The following is a 27,595-nucleotide window of genomic DNA, read 5'->3' on the forward strand; positions in this document are numbered from 1 at the left end:
TCACTGCTATCGTTGTTGCTATTATAACAATGATGACCACCACTACTACTGATTCTGGGATTGCCATTTCATAATTGGTTACTACAGCTAGCACAGTGGAAACTCTGGCAGCAAAAGTAGCTACCACGGTTAATTAATCTTTCATTCTATTGGGCACGACAAATTTAGGTCAATAGTTATATACATTTCGATTGGCTTTGAAAGTTATAAATTTATAAGCTCAAGTTCCATTTGCTATCGGGATACCATCTTACAAGGACTCCAATTTACAGTAAGGCTCATTAAGGAAGGGAATGGCTCAGTTTCCTTTGGCCTACTGGCTATGGGTGGGTTAAGACTTCTGTTGGTCCTTTCTGTGTTGAACACACAGATTGTAAAGCCCAGCGCCACTTAGAGATCTTTGGCAACAGTTAACTCTGCAGCTCTCACATGATTGAGCCTGTATGATAATGAGTATTCAGAGACGGGTAATTCCTGGGGGGCACTAACCATCCTAAGACAGAACGCCTGTGTGGCCTGGACAGGTATCTCCATGACCGGTAAGGTGACCTGCTGACATCCCATGCAACCTAAGTCAGAAGCTCATTTTTTAGTAATAGGAGGGGACCTGTAGGGCCCTGGCTCCCATTTTGGATAACTGTTGCATTGCTTGCTGACCTTGACCATGATATCATCCCTATGCTAATTCCCTGCAAGTTTCCACCCTCCTGAATGCTTAAGGGAAGCTCCTTGTCTGTGTATCCAGCATATTGGGCGTTAACAGCTTAGATGCAAGATTGTAAAACATCAGAAGTGGGGTTGGGGATTTAGCTCAGTGGTAGAGCGCTGGCCTAGCAAGCGCAAGGCTCGATCCTCAGCTCCCCCCCAAAAAAAATCAGAAGCGAACTTCTGCCCACCAGGGTTCTCCCATTGTGCTATAAGCCTGTATTTAAGACCTCCCCTCTTTAATAAATGGCATACAGCATCCAAAAAAGGAGGAGGAGGAGGGTGTGTGTGTGTGTCAAGATCATGATGGGGAAACCCACAGAGACAGCTGACCTTTACTAGTTGGAGCTCACTGACAGCCCGGGAACCTGCATGGGACCAAACTAGACCTGGGTGACAGTTGTGTGGCTTGATCTGTTTGTGGGGTCCCTGGCAACAGGACCAGGACTTATCCCAGGTGCATGAACTGGCTTATTGGAGCCCATTCCCTGTGGTGGGATACCTTGCTCAGCCTTAGATACAATGGGGAGGGGCTAGGCTCTCCTTCAACTTGGTATGCCAGACTTTGTTGACTACCATGGGAGGCCTTACCCATTCTGAGGAGTGGATGGGGGTAGAGTGGGAGGGAGGTGAGGAGGCAGGAAGGGGGGGATGGAGGGGGAACTGGGGTTGGTATGTAAAATGAAAAGAAATTTAATAAATAAATATATTTTTTAAAAATAGCAAAGCCTGTGATATGTCAGTGTAGGTTGATCAATTCTGACACATGTCATATTTGAGTGTAGGATGTTGATAGTGCAGAAGGCTGTGCCTGTGCTGACAATGGAATATTACATGTAGGAAATTTCTGTTCCCACTTTAAAAAGTAAAATCTATTAAACAAACAAACTAAAAGAAAGTTTAAGTCTCAATGTTCAAAATACTATATCACAAAGGATGGTTTCTCCTAAAATACCATGAGAGTACTGACTAGTACTCCATTTTTCATAAGTCTAGAAATATTATTTCAAAATTCACAGTGGTGAAGAATTGTGGTTAATACGACTGTTACCATAAAAATCTATGCAATAAAAGCAAAGGGAATGCAAAATATATATATATTTGTAGCTTGAGAAGATACCTAGATAACAGCTCAATTTATATTCTAATTAAATATCTAGACTATAAAGAACTGAAATAAAAGGTTATTCCTACATTATAACAAAGTATCCTCTAGCCTAAAATGGGACAAAGAAAGAGAGAAAGAGAGAGACAAGGAGACAGGCAGGTAGAGAGAGGGGGAGAGAGGATGATCAGGAATATAGATCTCATTATTTACTTATTGGCAAAAATAAAATCATTATTTGTAAGATTAGAAACTGTTGCTTACATCTTCCTAATAATTGTTTTGTCTTAGCCACAACTCTTATAGCCATCCAAGCAGAAATAATCTCCACATGCTAAATTCTAATACATACTTGAAAAAATCTGCAGTAGAAAAATAGTGCATTCTATACATTGTTACCAAGTATGGCTATTAAAAATGGGAAAATACTCTAACATTGTAGATTACAGAACAAGTAACTTACATAAAAAACTAAAACAAAGAACTAATAATCAAAATACTGAATTTATTATTTAAGATCATTAAATTAAGTTGGCCTGAATATAAAATGTTATTTTAACTCCAAAGAAAATAAAGGATAAGAATGATGAAGACAGCAAAATGTATATATTTTGGCTTTCAAATAAACTTTATTTATTCTTTTTAAAGACATGTTTAGTGTGTGTGTGTATACATATGTGTGCCATGACATATAATATGTGGATTTCAGAGAACAAATTAAAGGAATCAGTTCTCCTTCCATTCATGCTGAGTTCCAGGAATGGAACTCAGGTGTGGTGACAAGCTCCTTTATCCACTGAGACATCCTAGTAGCTCCAAGCCTTATTTATTCTTGGAAAAATGTAAATAATTCTCAAATTCTCCTGGAGATAATCAGCTTATAAAATGGTCATAAAATGACTTATAGATAAGAAATTATAAGCACAGGGCACCAACTTTCCTCAAATAAAAAAAATTTTTTAAAAAAATCAGTAGAAATGGTTCTATTCATTTTTGCTCTGAAAAAAATACATATAAAGAGATGAACAGTGTAATCAGGATCTAATCAATTATTCCTAGCACTGGAAAAGGGGTAAATTCTTGTAAATGCCTAATAGTACAAAGAGGGATTGGTGTGCCAGGCATTGAAGTCCAATAGTACAAGATAATGAAAGGATTACAGCCATGTGGACAGTTCTGCAGTCCTTGCCACTCAGAAGATGCTGGTCTGTTAAATGTGCCCTGAGAAATGCTGAAGAATTGCCAGCAGTTGCTTGCTCAGTTGTTCCTTATTTTTTCTATACATTCTATATTTACTTTAGAGCCTCAAAAGACTTGGGTTTGTTTACTTGAAAAGTAAGCTTTCAGTATTTAAAATTAAAGTTTACAAAGCACAAAAACAAAACAAAAGCAAAACCAATACAGAAAAACCTATCTAGGATTGATATTTTCATAGATTCTAAAATCTATTTAGTTGGCCTAATAAACTACATTTTATTTTATCATCTGTTTTGGCACCATTTTAAAACATTTCATTCATTTTGTATACTTGATAGAATGTATTACAATCTCTAGAAAACTGAAATTATGTTTCTTTTAAAAGACTTTCAAGTTGTTTCTTCACTAAATTAATGTCTGAAGTCTTCAAGATGGATTTAACTTGTGCCACTTGATAACAACCTTTTCTGGATTTGTAATTGTCTCTTTCCATTGGTTCACTGCTTCAACATTATTACTGTCTTCACTTATCCAGAGCTGTAAAGGAACAGAACAATCATTCAACTTGACATAAGACTAGTAGCTGAGTTTAAGGAATTACTCTTATTGTTAAAAGATATGGACAAGTTTAGATAATATATTTTTTAAAAAATATCATTCCAATTTTTTTCAAAAGTCACTTGGTGATTTGACCCTTAAATGTTAACATATTTAACCTGTTGAATCATTCTGGATTATGTGATCCAATTCAATTTAAGAATTAAAAATGTAAAAATAAAATATTATTTAAAATATTACTTGTGAGTATTCTTTCTTGTCCAATCTAGAAGCTCAACTAAAATTAATACTTATTATTCAAAAACATTTTTGCCATGATTTTTAAATTGAGGCAAACAATGATTTTATCTTAGGAATGTGCACTTAAGCACACTTTTACTTTACATGAAACTATAATCTTAATTGAAATCTAATAGTTACTCTTAATCCATAATAATTTCATTATATCTATTTTTATATAACTATAGATAATACATGTGAATGATCTTGGGGAAATTGTAGTATTGTGCAAATACAAGACATCAAAATGAGTATATAACATGGTGACAAGGTAAACAGACAATTAAAAAAACTGAATCTTAGTCTTGGCTGTAACACTAACAAATGGTATAACCTTGGATTTAACTTACTTGAGACCCAGTTTCTAATTCTTCTAAGAGATTTGAGTAAGTCAGTGGTTTCAACTCTTTTTCTGATCTTGGTCTAAAAAAACTTTCCTTCAAACAACATCTTACACAGACCCCAATACATAACACAGATAACATTAGAGTTTCTGGATTGATAAAGTGGGAGCACTTAAAGCCACATATGATTCCTTCATGGTGACTGACACCTGAGGCCACCAAAGAAGCTTTCCAGATTTATTATCCTGTAAATCATCTCTCAAATTAAATTTACATTAATACTTTAACTCAAACTCCTTTCCAAATAAGGATACAGAAAACTGCAACATTTTAAATTAGCAGTCTAATTATATGAAATGAGAGGTGGTACCAATTTTTGAAAATTCCTATACACAATCTAAAGATCTCACATAGACTGTTACTAGCAGCTTTTTGTCAAGTGAAAACTTTAACATCAGTTAAAGACTTCAAGATTTAAATGTGACACAAACAGTTGTAATTAAAATAAAAAGATAACTAATAGCTGCCACAAATCAGAAAAAAGATGTAAAAAAAAAATTCTATAGGATTGATAAGCAAGGCAATTGTTATAAAGCCCTATACAAATTACTCAGAAATTTTAATTAATCCAGACAGAAGAACTGGCTATCTAAATAATATCACAAACATTGTTAAAATTTGAAATTTTCTAGAAACTCTAATCCACCACAATTAAGTTAATAAAATACAAAAAAGGCTCATTTAAATACAAAATTAAAGATGAAACAAAATAAAATAAATGTGATACCCAAAGTCTTAAGTTTGATTTATATATTTACTGTGGATAATCCTCTGTACCCTGAGTAAATTACACTGTGATTAGTTTAATAAACAAGCTGACTGGTCAATAACTAGACAGGATAAAGTTAGATCAGAAAACCAGACTAAGGACACTGAGAAGGGCAGAGTCAGAGGAATCATCAGTTGGACACAGAGGGAGCAGGATGTATACAAGATGAGGGAACAAGCCATTTGCCACATGGCAGCATATAGATTAATATAAATTGGTTAATTTAAGTTATAAGAGCTAGATAAAAAAAAACAAGCCTAAACTATCATCTAAGCATTTATAATTAATAAATAGTCTCTGAGTGGTTATTTGGGAAGCAGCTGGCATAACAGAGCTGATTGAGGTCCTGATGAAAAACTCCACCTACACATATTTAGGGTTTTCTCTTTTACTGATTTTATATTTTAAAGTTGAAAGTTCAGAAGGCTTAAAAAAGAAGCCTGGCTGCTTAGAAATGTTATCTATCTTATTAAAGCAAAACATCTGACAAAATTTGATTCTGAGGCAACACTGAATTATAATTCAGAAGTTTAAAGAACCTTCCTGTATTCATTATTAATTTTATCTTCTTTCCTTTGCTAGTTAACTACATAGTAGCACACAGCAATATACCATGAAGAAATTCAGGGTAACACATACTAACCTGGCCTACAAAATGTTTTCTTCTTACAGAACTTCGACTATAAAGTTTAATAAGGAAAAGAATTTCTTTTTCAGTCTGCGTAAGTGGAAAAATCATAGTTTCTCCCCATTTTACTCTTCCACTGGATGCCTTCAATAAGCGTGTCTTCTTTTTATAAATCAGTTCTCCTGAGCTAAACATCCCCACCTTCACAAAAAAACCTAGGAAACAAGAAACTATAGTTTATAAACTTTTATGTGAAATACCACATAAAGATTTTTTATCTATATAGGTTATAAAAATATAAATAATCAACTTTAAATGTCTTCTGAGTTATTGTTTGAAAAAAGAACACACAGAAAGTTTACCAAAGTTTACAAATAACTACTGTGGCCTCAAACTTAATATTCCTCTAGTTTGAATGACATCGACCAAAATAACAATCATCAGCAAAGGAATACACACTGAAATGAATTACACCCAAAAAATAAAAAAAAAAAGGTGTCAATTCTCTGGACAGCTAAAGGTACTAATTTCTCAATTTTATAGGTAAATTTCTTTGCTTGTGATGCCAGAAGTATATGTGCACTAAAATAAAACAAGTAAATATCCTTAAGTAAGTCTGAGATCTAGCACTTCCAACAATGATAAAATAGTTTGCATAAACTATAACCAAACATAACAATTATGAACTTTAAGGGAAAAAACAGTAAAGATCCTCTAAAACCAACTGTGCTGGCTCTTAATATTGAACTAATTAATTTCTAGAGATTTGAGAAAATTCATTATTTAAGCCAAAAGGAAGAAAGGGGTACTAAAGAAGTTGGAGCAGGAATATCAACTTGGGAACTGCCCTGGATAAAATTATGGTTAATGTATCTTTTCATCTAAGCACAGTTTTCAATGTGATACTGTTGGGAACAGGCAAAAAACACCTTGTCTTAAGTGTGGCCATTTTGACTTCAGACTCCATTTTACCTGTAGAGTGAAACAAAGTTCAGGTTCCCAAGCTCTAGGGGAGCTTGGAAACTTCTAATAGCTGGCCCACCTCATCCTTAAACCATAGAAATATTCATTATGCATTTTCAGTTCTCTAGAAACATTGTGGCTGTTCCTAACAACAGAAAGAACAATCAGGTTAGACTGAAAGACTTGCATTGTAGATCAGTTGACAATGATGGAATGAACATTCGAGGAAGTCCCTAATCTCTAACTCCTGATTGGTGAAAATTGTAACTATAACTTGACAACAAATATTTGTAATTTTTGTGCTTAAATATTTGCTTCAACTGACATTTGGGGTCACAATTCAGCTCCTGAGTCTGTTCTGCATTCCTGATTGCAGCCTCCTCCCCACTCCCTTCTTTTGTGCTGCCCTGCATTAAATCTTGCCTTGTGTCTGCTTGGAAGCCTCAGACCACAACAATACAAAATGACTACAACTTAAGCAGCAAGTATTGTCTGGCTGCTGTGAGGAGTCAGTTAATATAATTGAGGCTAAAAGGCAGCAAGAAAGGCAAGAGGGAACTGCCAGAAAGAAAAAGCCACAGGATGAGGAATGAGATCTATTAGATTATAAAATGGCAATCATTAACAATCCTGAGTAGTAGTTTTGCTTAAGTGAAGCCATCCATTTATATATTACATCTGCATAGACTTTCACTATCGTTTCTGTTTCATTAGAATTAGGAGAGGGAGCCATCCCTGACACTGCCTGGGGGGCCAAGATCCAGAGTCTAGACAGCCCAGAGTTCTGGGATAGAACTAAATATGACTGGAGAATAAAAAGTCAATGAAATGATTCCTAATGATACTCTGCTATACTCATAGATCATTGCCCAGCCCAATTGTCATTAGAGAGGCTTCACCCAGCAACTAATGGAAACAGATGCAGAGACCCACAGCCAAACATTAGGCAGATCTTGGGGAATCCTGTGGAAGAGGGAGAGGAAGGATTATAGGAGCCAGGGGGGTCAAGGATAATACAAGAAAACTCACAGGATCAACTAACTTGGGCACATAAGGGCACACTGGGACTGAACCACCAATCAGAAAGCTTACAGGTAACTGATCTAGGCCCTTTTCACATATGTTACAGTTGTGTAGTTTGGTCTTCTTGTGGGACTCCTAACAGAGGGAGCAGGGGCTGTCTCTGACTCTGTTACCTGCTTTTGGGACCCCTTCCTGCTACTGGGTTGCCTCATCCAGCCTTAATAGGAGAGGAGATGCCTAGTCATACCACAACTTGATATATGCCATGACTAGCTGGTGGTATACATGAGAGGCCTGCCCTTTTCTGAAGAGAAAGGAAGAGGAAGGTATTGGGGGTGGGGAGGAAAGATTAGGGGAGGGTCTTGAAGGAGAAGAGGGAGGAAGGGGAAACTGATCAGGCTGGGAAAAATTAATGAATCAATTAATTAATAAAAATGAATTAACTAGATGTAATCTTAATGACTTACTTTTCTAACTTGGATTTTGTCTACTTTTAATTATAATTCTCCATCTAGCTATATAAATGATATTAATTTATAGTTACCTTTTACAAGCTATTCATTCTGTTTTAATATCAAAAGTACACTATCATTATAAAGTTATTTTTCCATGCTTCAGAATAGCTTATGTTGAATAGAAATTTACATGTTCTTCAAAGGTTAGTAGACTCTATCAGTCAAATAATCGTAGCCTTAGTGCTATGAATCACTAAAATGTTATCTGTCTTAGTTACAGTTTCTTTTGATGTGATAAAATTCCATGACCAAAGCAACTAAAATTTGCATTCCAATTCATAACAGTAGTAAAATTATAGTTATGAAGTCGCAATGAAAATAATTTTATGGTGAAGGTCATCACATAAGGAACTGTATTAAGGGTCACAGCATTGGGAAGGTTGAGGACCACTGCTCCAAGGCTACCTGCCCAGGAATGGTACTAACCACAGTAAGCTGGGTTCTCCCTCCCACATCAATCACTAAATTAAGAAAATTCCCCACAGGTTTGACTGACGACAGGCAAATCTTATGGAGGCATTTTTATCAATTGAAAAGGCTCTCTTGTGTCAAGTTAACAACAACAAAAAAGGACAATATCTTAATTGTGTATGTAAGTTATCATATATGTGTAGGTGTGTGTATACATGCATTTGGAGGCCAGAGGCAAACACTAGGTATCATTTTCCTCAGTCATTCTCTGTCTTATGTTTTGAGACAGGGTCTCTCACTGAATTTGACACTCACTGATTGGCTAGACAAGCTGTCCAGCAAACACCTCTCCATCCCCTCAAGGCTACAAGCATGCATGACCACCCCCAGATTTTTATATGGGTCCTAGGGATCAGATCTCAGGTCCTAATGTTTGTACAAAAGGTACTTTACCAACTAAACCATCTCCCAAGCCCTACTTAGTGCTCTTTTTTTTGAGCTGAGGACCGAACCCAGGGCCTTTGGCTTGCTAGGCAAGCGCTCTACCACTGAGCTAAATCCCCAACCCCTACTTAGTGCTTTTTACAAGAAATTCTTCACTTTTTCATGGTTATTATTCTTTTCAGATTCTTCCTCTTCTTTAGTGAATTTTTAAGGAACTTATTTACTTTCTGTACATGTGCAAATGAATTGGTATAGTTGGTACATGGAATTATCTTACATATTGTTAATTTTCTTCTGACTTAGAAATGTCTTCTGAATTTAAAATTATATAATCTTCACTGTTCAGAATACCAATCATGTTTTCTCTACTTTGCCTTATTCATCTTCTTACAAATTTTCCATTTTAATGGTTTTTTGGTTTATGTCTATTGTCAACTTCAGCTTTCCTAATATTTGTTATTTTTCTGACTTCTTGAGTGCTCTGTTTTATATTTTTAGTCTTTTTTAGTTAAAGAACTTTTACTTGCCTAGATAATTCCCTTCCACTCTTAGGCCTTGAAGTAGGATTGATCTCAAATCTTCAGCTCTAAGCATAGCCTACCAACATATCATAGTCCTGAGCTGTTTATCCAGAAAAGGGCACAGTTCTTGATGCACACTGGTCTTTTGATTCTTACCCTACTGGAACCTCTTTACACTGGATGCACTTTGAACCACTGATACACTTACTCAAAGTCAAAGGTGTTGATGAACTTGGAAGGTACTGTGCCTCAAGAATTTGCAGCTGAATCCTGCTATTTACTGCTTGAAAACAAGTCCCCAGTTCAAGTTCTGAATGGCAAACCTATATATGAAAAAAATATCATTTAGTAGTTCACAATAGTTTGGAGATATTACAAAAATTCTAACATGAAAAGCTAGAGTGAAAATATTTTAAAGTGCTGTTTTCTATCGACACTAAAGACCACAAGTTATGGGAAGTTTTGAGGATAAATATCATGGATTCCAAAAATATATTCACTTGCATCAAATCTGAAAATACAAGGTGTTATCTACATACTGAACTTCAAAATTACTGATATCAAAAGATAACTTGACTAAAACTTAAAACACAAACTTAGTTTCTAAGCATTACTGGAGAAACTGCTTAACCTAAAGGAATATATCTTCAAAAGAATTAAAAATAATCCAATCACATTATTTCAAAAATATATGAAATAGGATTTTTTTGGTTTTGTTTGTCTGGTTTTGGTTTTTTGAGACAGGGGTTCTCTGTGTAACTGTGGCTATGTTGTGTTGTTGGGTTTTTGGTTCTTTCATTTGTGTGTGGGGGGGATCCAGCTCCCAAATAAATCACATGCAGAGGCTTATTATTAATTACAGATGCCCAGCCTTAGCTTGGCTTATTTCTTGCTAGCTCTTCTTAAATTATCCTGTCTCTCTTTTGCCTCTGAGCTCTTCCTGTTCTCTACTTCTGTAAATCTTGCTCTTACACAGGTTTGCTGTGTAGCTGGGTGGCTGGTCCCTAGAGTCCTTCTCCTTCTCTGGCTACTTCTTTTTCTTCCTCACAGATTTCTCCTTCTATATTCTTTCTGCCTGCTAGCCTGCCTATCCTTTCTCTTGCCTTGCTATTGGCTGTTCAATTCTTTATCAGACCATCAGGTGTTTTAGACAGGCACAGAAATACAGCTTCACAGAGTTAAACAAATGCAACATAAACAAAAGTAACACACCTTTAAATAATATTCTATAACAATGTTGGAACTTGCACTGTAGACCAGACTAGCCTCAAACTCAGAGATCCGCCAGCCTCACGAATGCTAGGACCACCACCAGCAACTGAAATATGAGTTTTAAAGTAACAGAAGATAACAGGATAACTTTTTTTCTAACTTTGGAAATCTGTATAGTTGCTACCAAAGTCAGAAGGCAAAAGATTACTACAATAAACGTATTTGTGGACTCAGAGTTGCAATACTATTCCAAATGGATGTAAGCCAAGAAAATCTGACAAGAAGCTAGTAAAAGCAATGAGAAAAAGGTCAAAGAAAACCTGAGGCAAACAGTAAAATAAAGAATACTTAAGGGAAGAAAATAAAATATACTCCACAATATTGCTGACCAACAGCAAAAACAAAACAAACAAACAAACAAACAAAACCAAACTGGTGATTTGTTTGTGATATGTAACATAACACAGACCACTTTTATTGATTCTAAGGTCCTTGAAGTAAAAAAGTTTTCCAAATACAAAAAAACTATTACTACTAATGATCTGAAAAGAATAAGAATGGGAATAACGCAGGAACATGGCACTGAAGATCTTGCCAGGGCTTAGCATAGACAACTACAATACTGATTCAAATAAAGTTGCAGAACGTTTAACACTTCTCAAAGAGTTTTTTATATAGTACTTGATAATTGCCAAACATTCTGCAATAATTGGCCCATTGGAAAGAAACAAAAGAAAAACAACTTTCTATGTACATGCTATTGACTGAGGTATGAGTATTTTCTTAAAACATGATTTTATTTTGATAAGAATTTGAAAGCTTATAATTCTATGTTTTGTTTTTTGCTTTTGTTTTTTTTTGGGGGGGGGGTTGTTTTTTGGTTTTTTTTTTTTTTTGAGACAGGGTTTCTCTGTGTAGTTTTGGTGCCTGTCCTAGATCTCACTCTGCAGACCAGACAGGCCTTGAACTCATAGACTTCCACCTGGCTCTGCCTCCAGATTGCTGGGATTAAAGGCATGTGCCACTGCTGCCTAGCATGATTCTATGTTTTAACATTATTATGCAATAAGAAACTGAAAGCTTTATTGAAAAACAAATTGCTTAGAAAATATAAACTACACTGTGGTGGTTTGAAAAAAAATGGCCCCCAAAGGCAATGGCATCATTAGGAGGTGTGGCTTTGTTAGAATAGGTATGGCCTAGTGGAGGAAGTGTGTCACTGTGGGGGTGGGCTCTGAGGTCTCCTACGTTCAAGCTACACCCAATGACACAGTTCACTTTGTGAACTGCAGATCAAGATGTAGGGCTCTCAGCTTCTTCTTCAACACCATGTCTGTCCACACATTGCCATGTCCTGCCATGATGATAATGAACTAAAACAACTGTAAGCCACCCAAATTAAATGTTTTCCTTTATAAGAGTTGGTGTGGTCCTGGTGTTTCTTCACAGCAATAGGAACCCTATGACATACACTGCGGTTATTTTCTCCCTTAAAAATTTAACTACAGCAGTTCTCAACCTGTGGGTTGGGACTTTCAGAAAACACATATTTCCAATGGACTTAGGAACCAATACACCACTTTGTAGCAAAACTAGGTATGAAGTAGCCATGAAAATAATGGTTGAAATTTTATGGTTGTGGGGGTCACCACATTATGAACTGTATTAAAGGTCATGACATTAGGAAGGTTGAGAATCACTGTTTTTACTTTGATGATAAAAATATGTTAATTTTTAGCAACAAAATGATAATTCCTAAGAAATAATCAAATCTAGTGCTTGAGGTTTAAGAATGAGAATGGATCAATAACTCAAGAATTCAAATACCATGTACAAATAAAACCTTTACTGATGAAAACAAAAGTGTCTTTAAAGGTAGGAGAATAGTGAATTTGAGACTAATCTGGACTATATAGTGGAATCCTATCTGAAAAAAAAATATGTTTCTGCTCATGGCATTTGAATTAGTACATTTTAAAAATACAGCTGAGATTGGTAATGTAGACTTGAAATCTCAGCTATTGAGGAGGCTAAGGCAGGAACATTGCAAGTTCAATACAACCTGCAGCAACTTATTGAAAAAATATATCTTTAAAAAAAAAGGAGGGGTATAGTATAGAGTGTTTGCCTAGCATGGGCAAGGTGTTAAATTTAATCCCTAATACTGAAGGAAGAAAAAAGGTACAGACATAACTGTTTACAAAACACAAAAGAAACCATGATTAAGTTATATGATCAATTTTTTTTGTTGTTGTTTTTCGAGACAGGGTTTCATTGTGTAGCTTTGCACCTTTCCTGGAACTCACTTGGTAGCCCAGGCTTGCCTTGAACTCACAGAGATCCACCTGGCTCTGCCTTCCGAGTGCTGGGATTAAAGGCATGAGCCACCACTGCCCGGCTCAATTATTTTTCATTATTATTTTATATGCATGATTAAACACTTACTATGAGACTACCTAAAGCTGACAAAAAATTTATCATTGTTACACTATTATAGAGATCACTCTCATAAAACACAGCAGATCTTGGCAGTGGACTTGACACCTTCTGCTTGCCAAAGTTATTTCAAAAATACAATTATATTCCAGGACATTAATTCATTTCTTGAAAAACTATTTAAAGTGATTGATTTATTAAATCCCCAAATTAAAAATTCTAGTTATCAGGTACACATTGACTATATTTAGTGGGCACAAAATTATGGAAGATCTCTGATTCTAAATAGTGTATCATCTCTAATAAATACATAAATTCATGGTGATTATGCAACTCATTACTTGAAAATGAATGGTTCAAAGAAAAAAAAAGAAAGAACTAAATGAAAATGGAAAACACTATACAAAACCTCTAGGATACATTTCAAGTAGTTCTACAAAGGAAACTTACAGCTCTAAGTACCTATATTTAAAAAAATCAAAAAGAGCAAAAATTAATGACTTAATGATGCAAGTCAAAAATCTGGAGAAACAAGAACAAATCAAACCTAAATTCAGTAGATGGCAAGAAATAATAAAAATCAAAGCAGAAATTCATGAAATAGAAACAAAACAATACAAAGAATCAGTGAATCTTAGGGCTGGTTCATTTTGAAAGTAAAAAAATTGACAGACCATTGATCTAACTAACCAAAAGAGAGAGTGATGACCCAAGTTAACAGAATCAGAAATGAACAGGGAACTATCACAACAGACAATAAAATTCAGAATATTATGAAGGAATACTTTAAAACAAAACTTTTATCCATTAAGATGTAAAAAATCTAAAAGAAATGGGTGAATTTCTTCATTCATCCAAACCACCACAATTAAACCAAGAAGAAATCAACAACCTAAACAAACCTATAACAAATGAGAAGCTTCAAATAGTAATAAAAAGTCTTCCAACTTAAAAAAAAAAAACCAGTCCCAGATAGATTCATAGCAGAATTCTACCAGACTTTCAACGAAGATCTACATCCAACCTTCTTAAATTTTTCAAAAACCAGGCAAAAACACAACAAAAGAAAATGGGAGTTCAATATCCTTGATGAACATGAATTAAAAAATCCTCAGTAAAATATTTGTAAAGTGAATATAGACATACCTCAAAAAGATTAGCTATCATAACCAAGTTGGCTTTATCCCAGAGATGCAGAGATGGTTCAACATGTATAAGGCAATAAATATAAATCACAAAAATGGAATCAACCTAGTTGTCTACCAATAAATGAATGTATGAAAATTTTATATATATAGAAAATGGAATAACATTCAGCTCTAAAGAAAAATGTAATTATAAAATTTTCAGGAAAATGTGTGGTATTATAATGTATAATATTAAATAAGATAATCTCAGAAAGAAAACAATTACATGGTTTCCTCATATGCAAAACCTGGCCAATAAAATATGCAAACATATACATAAGGGGGTACAGTATAACATGTAGATAAGAGAACAAGAAAAGCTAAATATTAGGTGATGAACAAGGACTGACTACAGATAATGGACATGAGTTATGAATAACAATAGTTGTTTTTCTAGTTCTAATTCTGTCATTTGATTTGTTTATTTAGTGCTTAAAACATATTCAATAGTAAAAGTGAAAAATCTAATGAGTACCTCCACAGCTTCATGATAGCTACTTTAACTGTATAAAAGCTCATTGATATAAAGACTTAGTTTAATTTCAATATGTAATGTTTTTTATTTGAATTTTTATGATAAAGTTTATTTTTAAAAGATAAGAATGTAGCCTTAACCATTCCTTCAAATTCTTCAAAGAAAGTAATTTCTGAATTTCCTTCAGTAAATCATCTTCTGACATACTGGTACTATCTTTAGCATATAATATATGAAATATGCATTTGATATTTGTATCTTCTGTAAAATATGACTGTATAGTACTATCTACTAAGCTTTTATAAAAGAGTGACAAACTGCTGTCACATTACTGTGTTTTAACAGCAAAAAAAGTAACTTAAATAAGTTTTAAAATGTAGCAAATGTTATAAACACACACACTGGCATCTGTGACTGAAAAAATAGTCAAGAAACAATGAGAAAGAAATTTTAATTCTTTGGACCACTTTAGTAATTTTTTGTCTTTTAATATTTTAATCTCTAATTTCTCCCTTCCAATGTGGTGGTTCTCAAGCCAGGCAACACATTAGACTCACTACTGGGAAAGCTATTGAAGACTACAAATGTCTCTGTCCTAACACTCAAGAAAATTTAATTTTATTGGTTTAGGTGTAGACATGCTTTTAAAGTACCCAAATGATACCAATGCATAGCTAGGGCCCTTTTAATTAGTACTTCAAGTCATTGTAATATTTTTAGAAAAGTAACATATAAATCCTACATAAATTTAAAATCATAAAAACTTGTTCTTATAAAGAGTAAGACTAATTTCTATAAATGTTATCCCCAAAGGGAAACTATATAGTTAAATTATTAGAAATTTCTAAGTACTTTAATGACTGTGTTGGGCTGGTTGAAAGAAGTAAATATCAGGTCTCAAAATCAACCAAGCACTTTTTCTATGAAGTAATATCAACCAAAAAATAATAATAAATTTAAAAACTTCAATTCTTGGTCCAAAGAGATGGCTCAGTCTGAAGGTGGTTGTTACCTAGCTTGACAATCAGAGTTTGAAACACAGGACCTACATAATGAAGAGAACCATTTCCCACAAGCTGTCCACTGACCTCAATATACATGCCATAGTATACATCCTATTCCTCAAAATAAATGAATATAAAAAAGTGTGGTGATATTTTAATTGTGCTGAAATGTGATTTTATTTGTATGTTAATAAATTTTGCCTGGAGATCAGAGGTCACATAGCAAGTTCACAGAGGGAGCCATAAACAGAAGTCCAGCGGTGGTAGCACATGACCTTAATCCGATCACCTGGCAGGCAGGGTCTCTGTGTGCTCAAGGACACAGCCAAGCATGCTGTCATGAGCCTTTAATCCTAGTACCAACCATAGAGACCTGGAGGTCTGTTTAGACAGGAAGTGACAAGGAAGTCATGTGGCTGGGTTTAGAGCTAATGAGAAAGCAGAACAGAAAGGCAATAAAAACACAGGTTACACAGGAAGAAGCTCTCTCTGGGAGAGCAAGGTAGTAAGATAAGGTAGTAGTGGCATTTTGCTAGTTCTCTGATCTCTGTATTTGGCTCTGTGTTTCTTTTTTTTATTATTATATTTGTGTTTGAATTTTACATATCAACCGTGGGTTCCCCTGTACGCCCCCCTCCAGCCCCCGTCCCCACCTTCCTCCTGACCCACCCCTGCCCTTCATTCCCATCTCCTCCAGGGCCAAGACTCCCCTAGGGATTCAGCTCAACCTGGTAGATTCAGTACAGGCAGATCCAGTCCCCTCCTTCCAGGCTGAGCAAAGTGATCCTGTGTAAGCCCAAGAATCCAAGCAGCCAGCTCATGCAACAAGAACACGGGTCCAGATCCCACTGCCTGGGTGCCTCCCAAACAGTTCAAGCTATTAAATTGTCTCACTTATCCAGAGGGCCTGATCCAGGTGGAGGCTCCACAGCTTTTGTTTGGTTCATGATTCATGTGTTTCCATTAGTTTGACTATTTGTCCCTGTGCTTTTTCCACTCTTAGTCTCAACAAGTCACACTCTTATAGTCCCTCCTCTTTCTAGACAATTGGACTCCTGGAGCTCCACCTGGGGCCTGGCTGAGGATCTCTGCATCCACTTCCAACACTTATTGGATGAGAGTTCCAGCATGACCGTTAGGGTGTTTGGCCATCTGATCACCAGACTAGGTCAGATCAAGCTTCCTCTCCATCATTGCCACCAGTCTACAGTGAATGTATCATTGTGGATTTCTGGGGACCTCTCCAGCACTCTTCCTCTTCCTGTTCTCAGGTGATCATCATTTATCATGGTCTGTTATTCCTTGTTCTCCCTTTCTGTTCTTGATCCAGCTGGGATCTCCTGCTCCCCTAAGCTGTCTTTCCCTCGAACCATGCCTTTCATTACACCCAATGTCATGCAGGTTGTTCATGTAGATCTCATCCGTTCCTCTGTCAATGGGTGATCCTTGTGTCTTTCCTAGGGACCCGTTTTCTAGGTAGCCTCCTTGGAGTTGTGTAGCAGTCTAGTCATCTTTGTTTTACATCTAGTATCCTACTATGAGTGAGTACATACCGTGTTGGTCCTTCTGAGTCTGGGTTACCTCACTCAGGATGATTTTTTCTAGATCCATCCATTTGCCTGCAAACCTCATGATGTCATTATTTTTCTCTGCTGAATAGTACTCCATTGTGTATATGTACCATATTTTCTTTATCCATTCTTCAGTGTAAGGGCATCTAGGTTGTTTCCAGGTTCTGGCTATTACAAACAATGCTGATATGAACATAGCTGACCAAATGCCCTTGTGGTATGACTGATCTTGGGTATATGCCCAAGAGTGCTATAGCTGGGTCTTGGGGGAGATGGATTCTCAATTTTCTAAGAAAGCACCATATTGATTTCCAAAGTGTCTGTACAAGCTTGCATTCCCACCAGCAGTGGAAGAGAGTTCCCCTTGCTCTACATCCTCTCCAGCATAAGCTGTCTTCTATGTTTTTGATCTTAGCCATTCTGACAGGTCTAAGGTGGTATCTCAGAGTCGTTTTGATTTGCATTTCCCAGATAATTAGGGATGTGGAGCAATTCCTTAAATGTCTTTCAGCCATTTGAGCTTCCTCTGTTGAGAATTCTCTGTTTAATTCTATAGCCCATTTCTTAATTGGACTGTTGGGCATTTTGATGTCTAATTTCTTGAGTTCTTTATATATTCTGGATATTAGCCCTCTGTCAGATGTGGGGTTGGTGAAGACCTTTTCCCATGCTGTAGGCTATCACTTTGTCTTGTTGACCGTGTCCTTTGCTCTACAAAAGCTTCTCAGTTTCAACAGGTCCCATTGATTGATTGTTTCTCTCAGTGTCTATGCTACTGGTGTTATATTTAGAAAGTGATCTCTGGTGCCAATGCGTTCAAGAGTACTTCCTACTTTCTCTTCTATCAGGTTCAGAGTGGCTGGATTTATGTTGAGGTCTTTGATCCACTTGGACTTAAAAGTTTTCTGCACAGTGACAGATAGGGATCTATTTGCAGCCTTCTACACGTTGACATCCAGTTATGCCAGCACCATTTGTTGAAGATGCTTTCTTTTTTCCACTGTACATTTTTGGCTTCTTTGTCAAAAATTATATGTTCATAGGTGTGTGGGTTAATGTCAGGGTCTTCAATTTGATTCCATTGGTCCACATGTCGGTTTTTATGCCAGTACTAAGCTGTTTTTATTATGGTAGCTCTATAGTAGAGCTTGAGGTCGGGGATTGTGATGCCTCCAGAGGTTGTTTTATTGTACAGGATTCTTTTGGCTATCCTGGGTTTTTTGTTTTTCCATATGAAGTTGAGTATTATTCTTTCCAGGTCTGTGAAGAATTGTGTTGGTAATTTGATGGGGATTGCGTTGAATCTGTAGATTGCTTTTGGTAAGAGTGCCATTTTTACTATGTTAATCCTGCCTATCCATGAGCATGGGAGATCTTTCCATTTTCTGACATCTTCTCTTTTTCAGGGACTTAAAGCTCTTGTCATATAGGTCCTTCACATGCTTAGTTAGAGTAACCCCAAGGTATTTTATATCATTTGTGGCTATTATAAAGGGTGATGTATCTCTGATTTCCTTCTCAGTCTGTTTGTCTATTGTATATAGGAGGGCTACTGATTTTTTTGAGTTGATCTTGTATCTTGCTGTGTTGCTGAAGGTGTTTATAAGCTATATCAGTTCCTTGGTTGAATTTTTGGGGTCACTCATGTATACTATCATGTCATCTGCAAATAGGGAAAGCTTGACTTCTTTCTTTCCGATTTGTATCCCCTTAATCGCCTTATGTTGACTTATTGCTCTGGCTGGAACTTCAAGTACTATATTGAATAAGTATGGGGAGAGGGGACAGCCTTGCCTTGTTTCTGATTTTAGTGGTATTGCTTGGAGTTTCTCTCCATTTAATTTGATGTTGGCTGTTGGCTTGCTGTAGATTGCCTTTATTATGTTTAGGTATGTTCCCTGTATTCCTGATCGCTCCAAGACCTTTATCATGAAGGGGTGTAGGATTTTGTCAAATGACTTTTCTGCGTCTAGTGAGATGATCATGTGGGTTTTTTCTTTGAGTTTGTTTATATGGTGTATCACATTGACGGACTTTTGTATGTTGAACCACCCTTGCATCCCTGGGAGGAAGCCTACTTGATCATGGTGGATAATTGTTTTGATGTGTTCTTGGAGTCTATTTGCCAGTACTTTATTGAATATTTTTGCATCAATGTTCATGAGGGAGATCGGTCTATAGTTCTCTTTCTTTGTTGCATCTTTGTTTGGTTTAGGAATCAGGGCAATTGTAGCCTCATAGAAGGAGTTTGGTAATATTCCTTCTGCTTCTATTGTGTGAAACAATTTAAAGAGTATTGGTATTAAGTCTTCTTCGAAGATCTGGTAGAATTCTGCACTGAAACCATCTGGTCCTAGACTGTTTTTGATTGGGAGACTTTTAAATGACTGATTCTATTTCCTTAGGGGTTACTGGACTATTTAAATGGTTTATCTGGTCTTGATTTAACTTAGGAATGTGGTACCTATACAGAAAATTATCCATTTCTTTTAGATTTTCCAGTTTTGTGGAGTAGAGGTTTTTGAAGTATGACCTGATGATTCTCTGGATTTCCTCATTTTCATTTCTGATTTTGTTAATTTGGATGCTCTCTCTCTGTCTTTTGGTTAGTTTGGATAAGGGCTTGTCTATCTTGTTGATCTTCTCAAAGAACCAACTCTTTGTTTCATTAATCCTTTCTATTGTTCTCTTTATTTCTATTTTATTGATTTCAGCTCTCAATTTGATAATTTCCTGGCATCTGTTCCTCCTGGGAGACTTTGCTTCTTCCTGTTCAAGAGCTTTCAGGTGTGTGCTGTCAAGTCACTAGTGTGAGATTTCTCCAACTTCTTTATGTGGGCATTTAGTGCTATGAATTTCCCTCTTAGCACTGCTTTCATGGTGTCCCATAAGTTTGGGTATGTGGTGTATTCATTTTCATTGATCTCTGGGAAGTCTTTAATTTCTTTCTTTATCAGCATCACTGAAAATAAAATGTTTTCTTAAGGGCTGCTCTCTACTTAGCACTGTGTTAGAATACACACTTAGTTTGCAGTGTTGCTTTTTAAAAAGATCTTACGCATGAGCTGGCTGTTTGGAACCTTGGGCTTACACAGGGACACTTTGCTCAGCCTAGAAGGAGAGGACTGGACCATCCTGTACTGAATCCACAAGGTTTAAATGAATCCCCAGGGGAGTCTTGGCCCTGGAGGAGATGGGAATAGAGGGGAGGGGATGGGGGGAAGGTGGGAGTGGGGGCGGGAGGGGGGAGGACAGGGAAACCCATGGCTGATGTGTAAAATTAAAACACAAATGTAATAATAAAAAAATAAAAAAATAAAAACATCTTATGGTTTGGGAGGAGAACTAGAAATATAAGAGCACATGGAATTCAGGATTGAAATGTTATAATGTTATATGTGCTCATTAAATAGTAGTTGAATTACATTTATCAAAAAGAACTTACATTGTATTACATTATTTTTTCTGGACAAAGGACTGGGGAATATAAGCAAAAACATGCTTAAATTTGATGTGGATATGAGAATGTATTGTTTGATTCCTATAGATTCTGTTTTAAAGATTAAAATAATTGAATTTTAAAAAATTTTTATCAGAATTTCTGTTTATATAAATTTGTATATAATATACATGATGAATTCCTGTAGAGATTTGACTTATGACAATTAGGTAGAATGTCACTATTTCATTTTTATTACTAAAAAATACTTTTATCCCGTTTTAGTTTGTGATTTAAGGACCAGTAAACTTCCTGGTTCCCTTGGGCTAAGCAAATCTATGTTTGATCTTACAACTTCACCTCAACGATTCCTCCAGGTATATAATATTTTATAATATAATTACATAAATTTCATTATATGTGAACTTTTCAAATAAAAACATCAGAACTATATGAATTACATTAGGAATCACATGTATTTCTGCGACTATGTATGCTACCTGAGGATTAAATACTTGACATTTCCTATTTTCATTATTTTAGGGAAATCTCAGTGATTAATAAAAAGAATTATATTTGCTTCATTTTGTATAATTTTATGTCTCTCAATTGGTATGAGCTTAAGGTTCCTGAAGCAATTGGGATTTGTAATCATATAGTTAAAAGTACTTCTTTGCTTATTGAACATAATTGGGCAGTGCTAATATAGCATCCTTTGATAGTTTAAAATGTTTCATTCTTTTTTCAGCTAAGTTCTATTTGAAATTAGAAAATAAACCAGAAATGGTGCCTCATGTTTGTAATCCCTCTAGAGGGCCGAGGCAGGAGGATCATTTATGAATATGAGGCTAGCCTACGCCACATAGTAAAACCATGGCTGTAAGCACCAAAAAATAAAAAAGAGAGACATCGATAGAAATAAGCAAAATTTAAAGACAAGTTATATGTCTTGTAAATGAGAAGAAAAGCACCTTGAACATCTTCATATATATACTTACAGATTTCGCTTTGTGTTGGTGGAGAAGGTATGCTGTATAAAATGGGCATGTATTCTAAATAAACCTTAATAACTCTATCATTAATTTAAAATACTTAATGCTTTACAATAGCAGCCATTTAACATACATCTGAGTTGTTTGATGATTTTGTTAGATAAAACTGTCAAAGCTTAACCCCGTAGAATTTTGATTCAGTAGTCCTGTGATGGGTTCTGAATTTTTATTTGTGTGAAGTTTACATGATGCAGATGCTCCTGGTCTAGAGGGACTATGCTTTGATAATCGCATTTTACACTTTTATAGGTTACTGGACACTTCCAGTAATGTATGCAATATGAAAATTAAGACTAAGCCAAAACTACTAATGGCTTTTCCAGTGTTACCTACTAAGGCATTTTTAGATGCATGTTAGTTTCCTTTCCTACAAAAGTGGGACATTCTGACTCATAACATCGATAAAGTGATTAACATGGACTTTGATATCAAGGTATTTATTGGGGCATAAATATGAAAGTTTTAAAAGTTTGATATGCAGTTTTGGCCTTGCAGTCTTGTGGAAGAGGGAAGCCTTCCCACGGGCCGGTCAGATGGCACAGAAACTGTGGCAAGTTAAGCGGTCTGTTCCAGGGAATTGGCTGGTGCCAGTTGTGGGACTAGAAGGCAGTGCCTTCTCTGACTATAACCCCAGGCACTCACCTCTGTTCCAGATGGGAGTTCCGGGGCAGGATCAAGAATGAATATTTTTTAAAGTTAGCTACTACATATCTTTTATTTGTCTTATATATTGGCAGATTTTTTTGTTTGTTTGTTTGTTTGTTTAGACAGGGTTTCTCTGTATAGCCTTGGCTGTCCTGTAGACCAGACTGGCCTCCAACTCACAGAGATCTGCTATCCTCTGCCTCCTGTGTGCTGGGATTAAAGATATGCACCACCACCACACAGCTTATTTGTATTTTAAAGTATATGGAGTAAGGAAGTTTCAGAAGCACATTACCTTATAAGTGTGGTTTGTAAAGACTTGCAGAGTTTTAACTCAGTTCCTCACATTGCAATTTTTTTAATTCCTAAACTATATGCATTTTTAGTATATTTAATGTCTAGAACTTCACTAAAAAACATAAAAGTGTGATTTTTATCTTACTACATTGGACACTAAAAACAATAAATATATCAGTTTTTGCCAGGCATGGTGGCACATGCCTTTAATCCCAGTGCTTTAGAGGCAGGTGTATTTCTGTGAGTTCAAGGCCAGCCTAGTCTACATAGTGAGTTCCAGAGTAGACAGAGCTACATAGAAAGATCTTGTCTCAACAATTCAATATATATATATATATATATATATATAAATAAACTGGTTTATATCAATACTTAACTGGGTTAAAAAGATTGCATGGAATTTTATTTTTTATTTTTGTCCTTTATAATTCAGATACAATTACCCTATCAGGAGATGAAAGAGACTTGGGGAGATTGAATGTGAAATTGTTTTATAATTCTTCAGCAGAGCAGATCTGGATCACAGTTTTGCAGGTAAATTAGTGTAGTTAATACTGATTTTTATTATTAAATTGAGTATTTATAACCTACAAGTATCTAGTATTGCTTCCTCCTGGAGTAGGGATCAGTAACTATCTTCCTAATTTATGATTCTATTGTATTTTGCAGAGTAGACTGTTTAATAAAGCTTTTAACACCGAAAGTGCTAGAAGAAAACAGGGAAAGCTTCAAGATACAGTCATAGGTAAAAACTGTTTGATTAGGATTCCAATAGCACACGAAATACCTCAAAGGTTGACAAGTGGAGTTTCATAAAATTTAAAAGTTTCTAAACAGCAAAAGAAACTATCAGCAGAGTGAATGGACAGCTTATAGAATGGGAGAAAGTCTTTGCCAATTGTACTTTAGAAAAGGAGTTAATATCTTTAATATATGAAGAACTGAACATACTCAAACCCTCAAACTGCCAATCAATAAATGAACTAAAGAACTGACAGAGAGACCTTGAAAGAAGGAGTACAAAAGGATAATACATTCTTAAGTAATTTTCAGTATCCTTAGCCATCAGGGAAATGGCTGTCATCAAAAGCAAATGAGAACAAATACTGATGGTGAGGATGTTGAGGAACCCTTTGTGGAAATGTAAACTGGTGTAACCACCATGTAAATCATTATGGAGAGGTCTCAGAAAACAGACAGACAAACAAAAAAATAAAACTACCATAGGACTCAAGTCCAAGGCTTATACCGAAAGACTATAAATCTCACTATAGATATATTTGTTCATTCATGTTTATTGCTATTCTATTTACAGTAGCAAGGAAATTAAATCAATCTAGATGTCTGTCAGCATATGAATTGATTATGAAAATATGGTACATGTACATAATGAATTTTATTTAACCATATAAATGAAATTATGAAAATTTCAGGAAAAAGGGTAGATCTGGAAATTAACAAGTGGGATAAACAAGACTCAGAAGACAAATAGTACATGTTCTCTTTCATATTTGGTCTTTGATTTTAATTTTTATATTTGTACTTATATAAACGTAAGTTGGGAAATTAGAAAGAGGACCATAAAGAGGGGTGTTTATGACTTCTTTTTCCATTAATTGTTATGGAAAAGAGTTTTTAAGGAAAGGGGTTAGGGATGATACTTGAAAGCTAGAAGAGGACAGTTAGGTACAAATAAGAGGCATAGCAAGGAGAGGAGTAGCGGAAGAGTAATAACTAAAACAAGATATATATGAAAATGTCATGAAGGAAACTTAATGGGACTCTAGAATAATATCAAAATATTAATATGGATGAAACATGAAATCTTAGTGTTCTAAAATTTATTTAAAAATTTAATAAAAAATCATTAACTCATTAGGGCATGGGGGCCACACCTTTAATCCCAGCACTCTGGAGGCAGAGGCAAGTGGATCTTTGAGGCCAGCCTGATTTACATAGTCCCCAAACCAGGGATATGTAGATAGGCTATGTAGGTATTTTCAAAAAAGTTATTAACTCAATAAATATAACATAAATATTTGTATTGTCAGAGTCCTTTGTAAAAACATAAATTATGCTTTTAATTTATTTTTGTTTTTAGTGCAGAGATATAATTTGGCCCTCGAGTTGTGGAGACACTCCCACAATTTCTATAAAAGGAATTTTAACTTTGTCCAAACCAGTGCATTTCAAATCTTCAGCCAAAGAAGGTTCCAATGTAAGTGGCTCTGTGTGTATGCATTTTTTTTCATTTTTTTCTCATATTTCTCTCTTTTATTTATGTAAAATGTGAGAATAAGAAAGTGTTTTGTTTTGGAGAAGCTAAAATGATATACCCTTGCTTTTAAAAGATAGTTTTAAATTCTAAGAGTATTTGCTATTTCGTTGTCCAGTATTAAGATGAATTTAAAAAGAAAACTGTAATTACTAGAATATATAGAAGATTAAAAATAGGTAAGAAACTTCTTTACTTTTCTTGCTCCCACACTCTTTGGCTTTGAAAAGTATTTTCAGAATTGCAGTTAATCTTATTCCCAAAATCTTCCAATTATTGTAACTAGAAGGTTTATTATCTTGAGTTTTGTTTTTTAGATTGTTTTCACATTAATTTAAATACATGCCCATTATTGTCTTTTGATATAATATGATGATATAGTCATATGGAAATGAAAAGATCTTTTAAAACTCTTCATATTTAATTGTGTATATGTTGCTTTGTGCACATAAGTGCCGTGCACATTGAGGCCAGAAGATTGCATCTCCTAGAGCTGGAGTTAACAGGTGGCTTAAGCCACTTGATGTGGGTCCTGAGACTTGAACTCAGGTCCACTGTTAGAACAGTATAGATCTCTAAGCCATCTTTCCAGCCTTGAAAAGATAGCTTTTTAAAAGAATGTGTCATGTTAAAATAATAGAATTCAAGAAAATTCATTTTAATTATTAATAATAAAATACATATTGATATTTTTACTTAATATGATTGGGAAGTATTTTATTGAAAAATTTTCACACAATGTATTCTAATCATGCTTTCCACCTTCCTCAACTCCTCCAAAATCCTCTGAACCTACCCAATTCTACACAGGATATATTTTTTAATTACTCTAAAACAGTGGTTCTTAACATGTGGTTTGCAACTCCTTAGGGTTGCTTATCAGATATCCTGAACATCAGATATTTACATTACAACTCATGACAGTAGCAAAATTACAGTTATGAACTAGCAAAAAATTTTATGATTGCAGAGATCATCACAGCAAGAGGAACTGTATTAAAGTGTTGCAGCATTAGGAAGGTTGAGAACCACTGCTTTTAGAAAATTATTTTGGCATCATATGTCAAAAACTTAAAATATTTATAGTTATTAACATGGCTATTTTACTTCAAATCTGTTTCAGGAAAATAATATAAAATTCAAACAAAAACATACATAAAATGTTGGTAATTTTGTACATAGTAGAAAAATTGAAAAAAAAACCCTAAATGTCTCTATGGAGAAATGATGAACTCAAGGATGAACATTTTCTGAATTAAACAATTTTACTTTATGATTTTCAAATAAAAGTAAAAGTAAGTTAATTTAGCAAAAGTTAGAAAAAGTTTCATCTATCTTTAATTTCAAAAATTTATTTTCACACATCAAGTGGTTTGGAAGATCCTTATTATGGAAAATATGAAGTATACTATCACACTTGCACTGTGTAAGATTGTTAAATAGTTTATGTGTAATATTTTATTGGTATAGTTCTATAGCTAGACAATTTAAAAGAAGAAGCTCAGTGAGTGGAAGGCCAACAGGAACATAATTCTGTCTGATGAGATATTATTATGATATGAGTTAAAGTTTGGAGATAATATTCATCATATTTGTTAGTTGACTAGATAACCTTGATTTTTTTCAAAAAGCTGCACTAAAGATGTAAAATATGTATCACAGAACAGTCTAGTGTTCAGTCTCTTTTAAAGAGAGACTTAAAGTCTCTTTATGTGAACAGTTTAAATTCTGGATGCTTAGTAAACTTGTATATGAAATTCTCGAACTATTCTCATTAACTTTTGAAAAATTGTGATGAATAGGAAGAAAGATGTACTAGAAAACCAAGGATGGAAAAACAGCCTAATTTTCAAAAAGGGAAAGCCATGTTCTAGTGAGGTTGTTGTTAACATTGATCTTAATTCCTAAGTAATTATAAGGATAATTTGTGAAGCTAAGGGAAATAGTAAAACATGTTAAATAGTAAAACAATAGTAAAAATAATCCATTTGCATTATTTAATGAAAAATATACTTGTAAAACACATTCTCAATATCTTTCTTAGGAATAAAGCTTATTTTATAATGGCATATCAACCTTTTTAGCATTTATATTTATTATTTTCTTGTTTTTTAAGGCTATTGAATTTATGGAAACTTTTGTATTTGCTATTAAACTACAAAATCTACAAACAGTGAGGCTTGAATTTAAGATTCAAACCCAGACTCCCAGGAAGAAAACCATTGGAGAATGTTCTCTGTCACTCAGAACTCTCAGTACACAGGAAATGGATTACTCGTTGGAAATAATACCACCTTCAAAAATTTCTGTAAGTGATAATAGTATCCAATACTAACCATATTTCACACTTAAAATGATTTAATGAATGACTTTTATTTGTTGGAGGTTAATTTGAACAGTATAATACATTGGAAGACCATGAAAGCTCTCAAGAAGGAATATCATTTTAAAATAATATTTTAGAAATAACTTATACAACA

General features: G+C 34.9%; 1 protein-coding gene across 1 annotated transcript in view; it reads right to left on the minus strand.

Moving 5' to 3' along the window:
• Positions 1-2,477: 2,477 nt before the first annotated feature.
• Positions 2,478-27,595, minus strand: part of Tc2n (tandem C2 domains, nuclear) — a 48,219-nt gene continuing 23,101 nt past the window's right edge. The window contains exons 5-7 of the mRNA XM_036205650.1: positions 9,731-9,832; positions 5,661-5,860; positions 2,478-3,544 (exon numbers count right to left, since the gene is read on the minus strand). Of these exons, the coding sequence (XP_036061543.1) occupies positions 3,434-3,544; positions 5,661-5,860; positions 9,731-9,832 (413 nt within the window). The 3' untranslated portion in view covers positions 2,478-3,433. The remainder of the gene's footprint in view (positions 3,545-5,660; positions 5,861-9,730; positions 9,833-27,595) is intronic.

The sequence above is a fragment of the Onychomys torridus genome, chromosome 14 (assembly GCF_903995425.1).
Source record: "Onychomys torridus chromosome 14, mOncTor1.1, whole genome shotgun sequence".
Taxonomy (NCBI): Eukaryota; Metazoa; Chordata; class Mammalia; order Rodentia; family Cricetidae; genus Onychomys; species Onychomys torridus.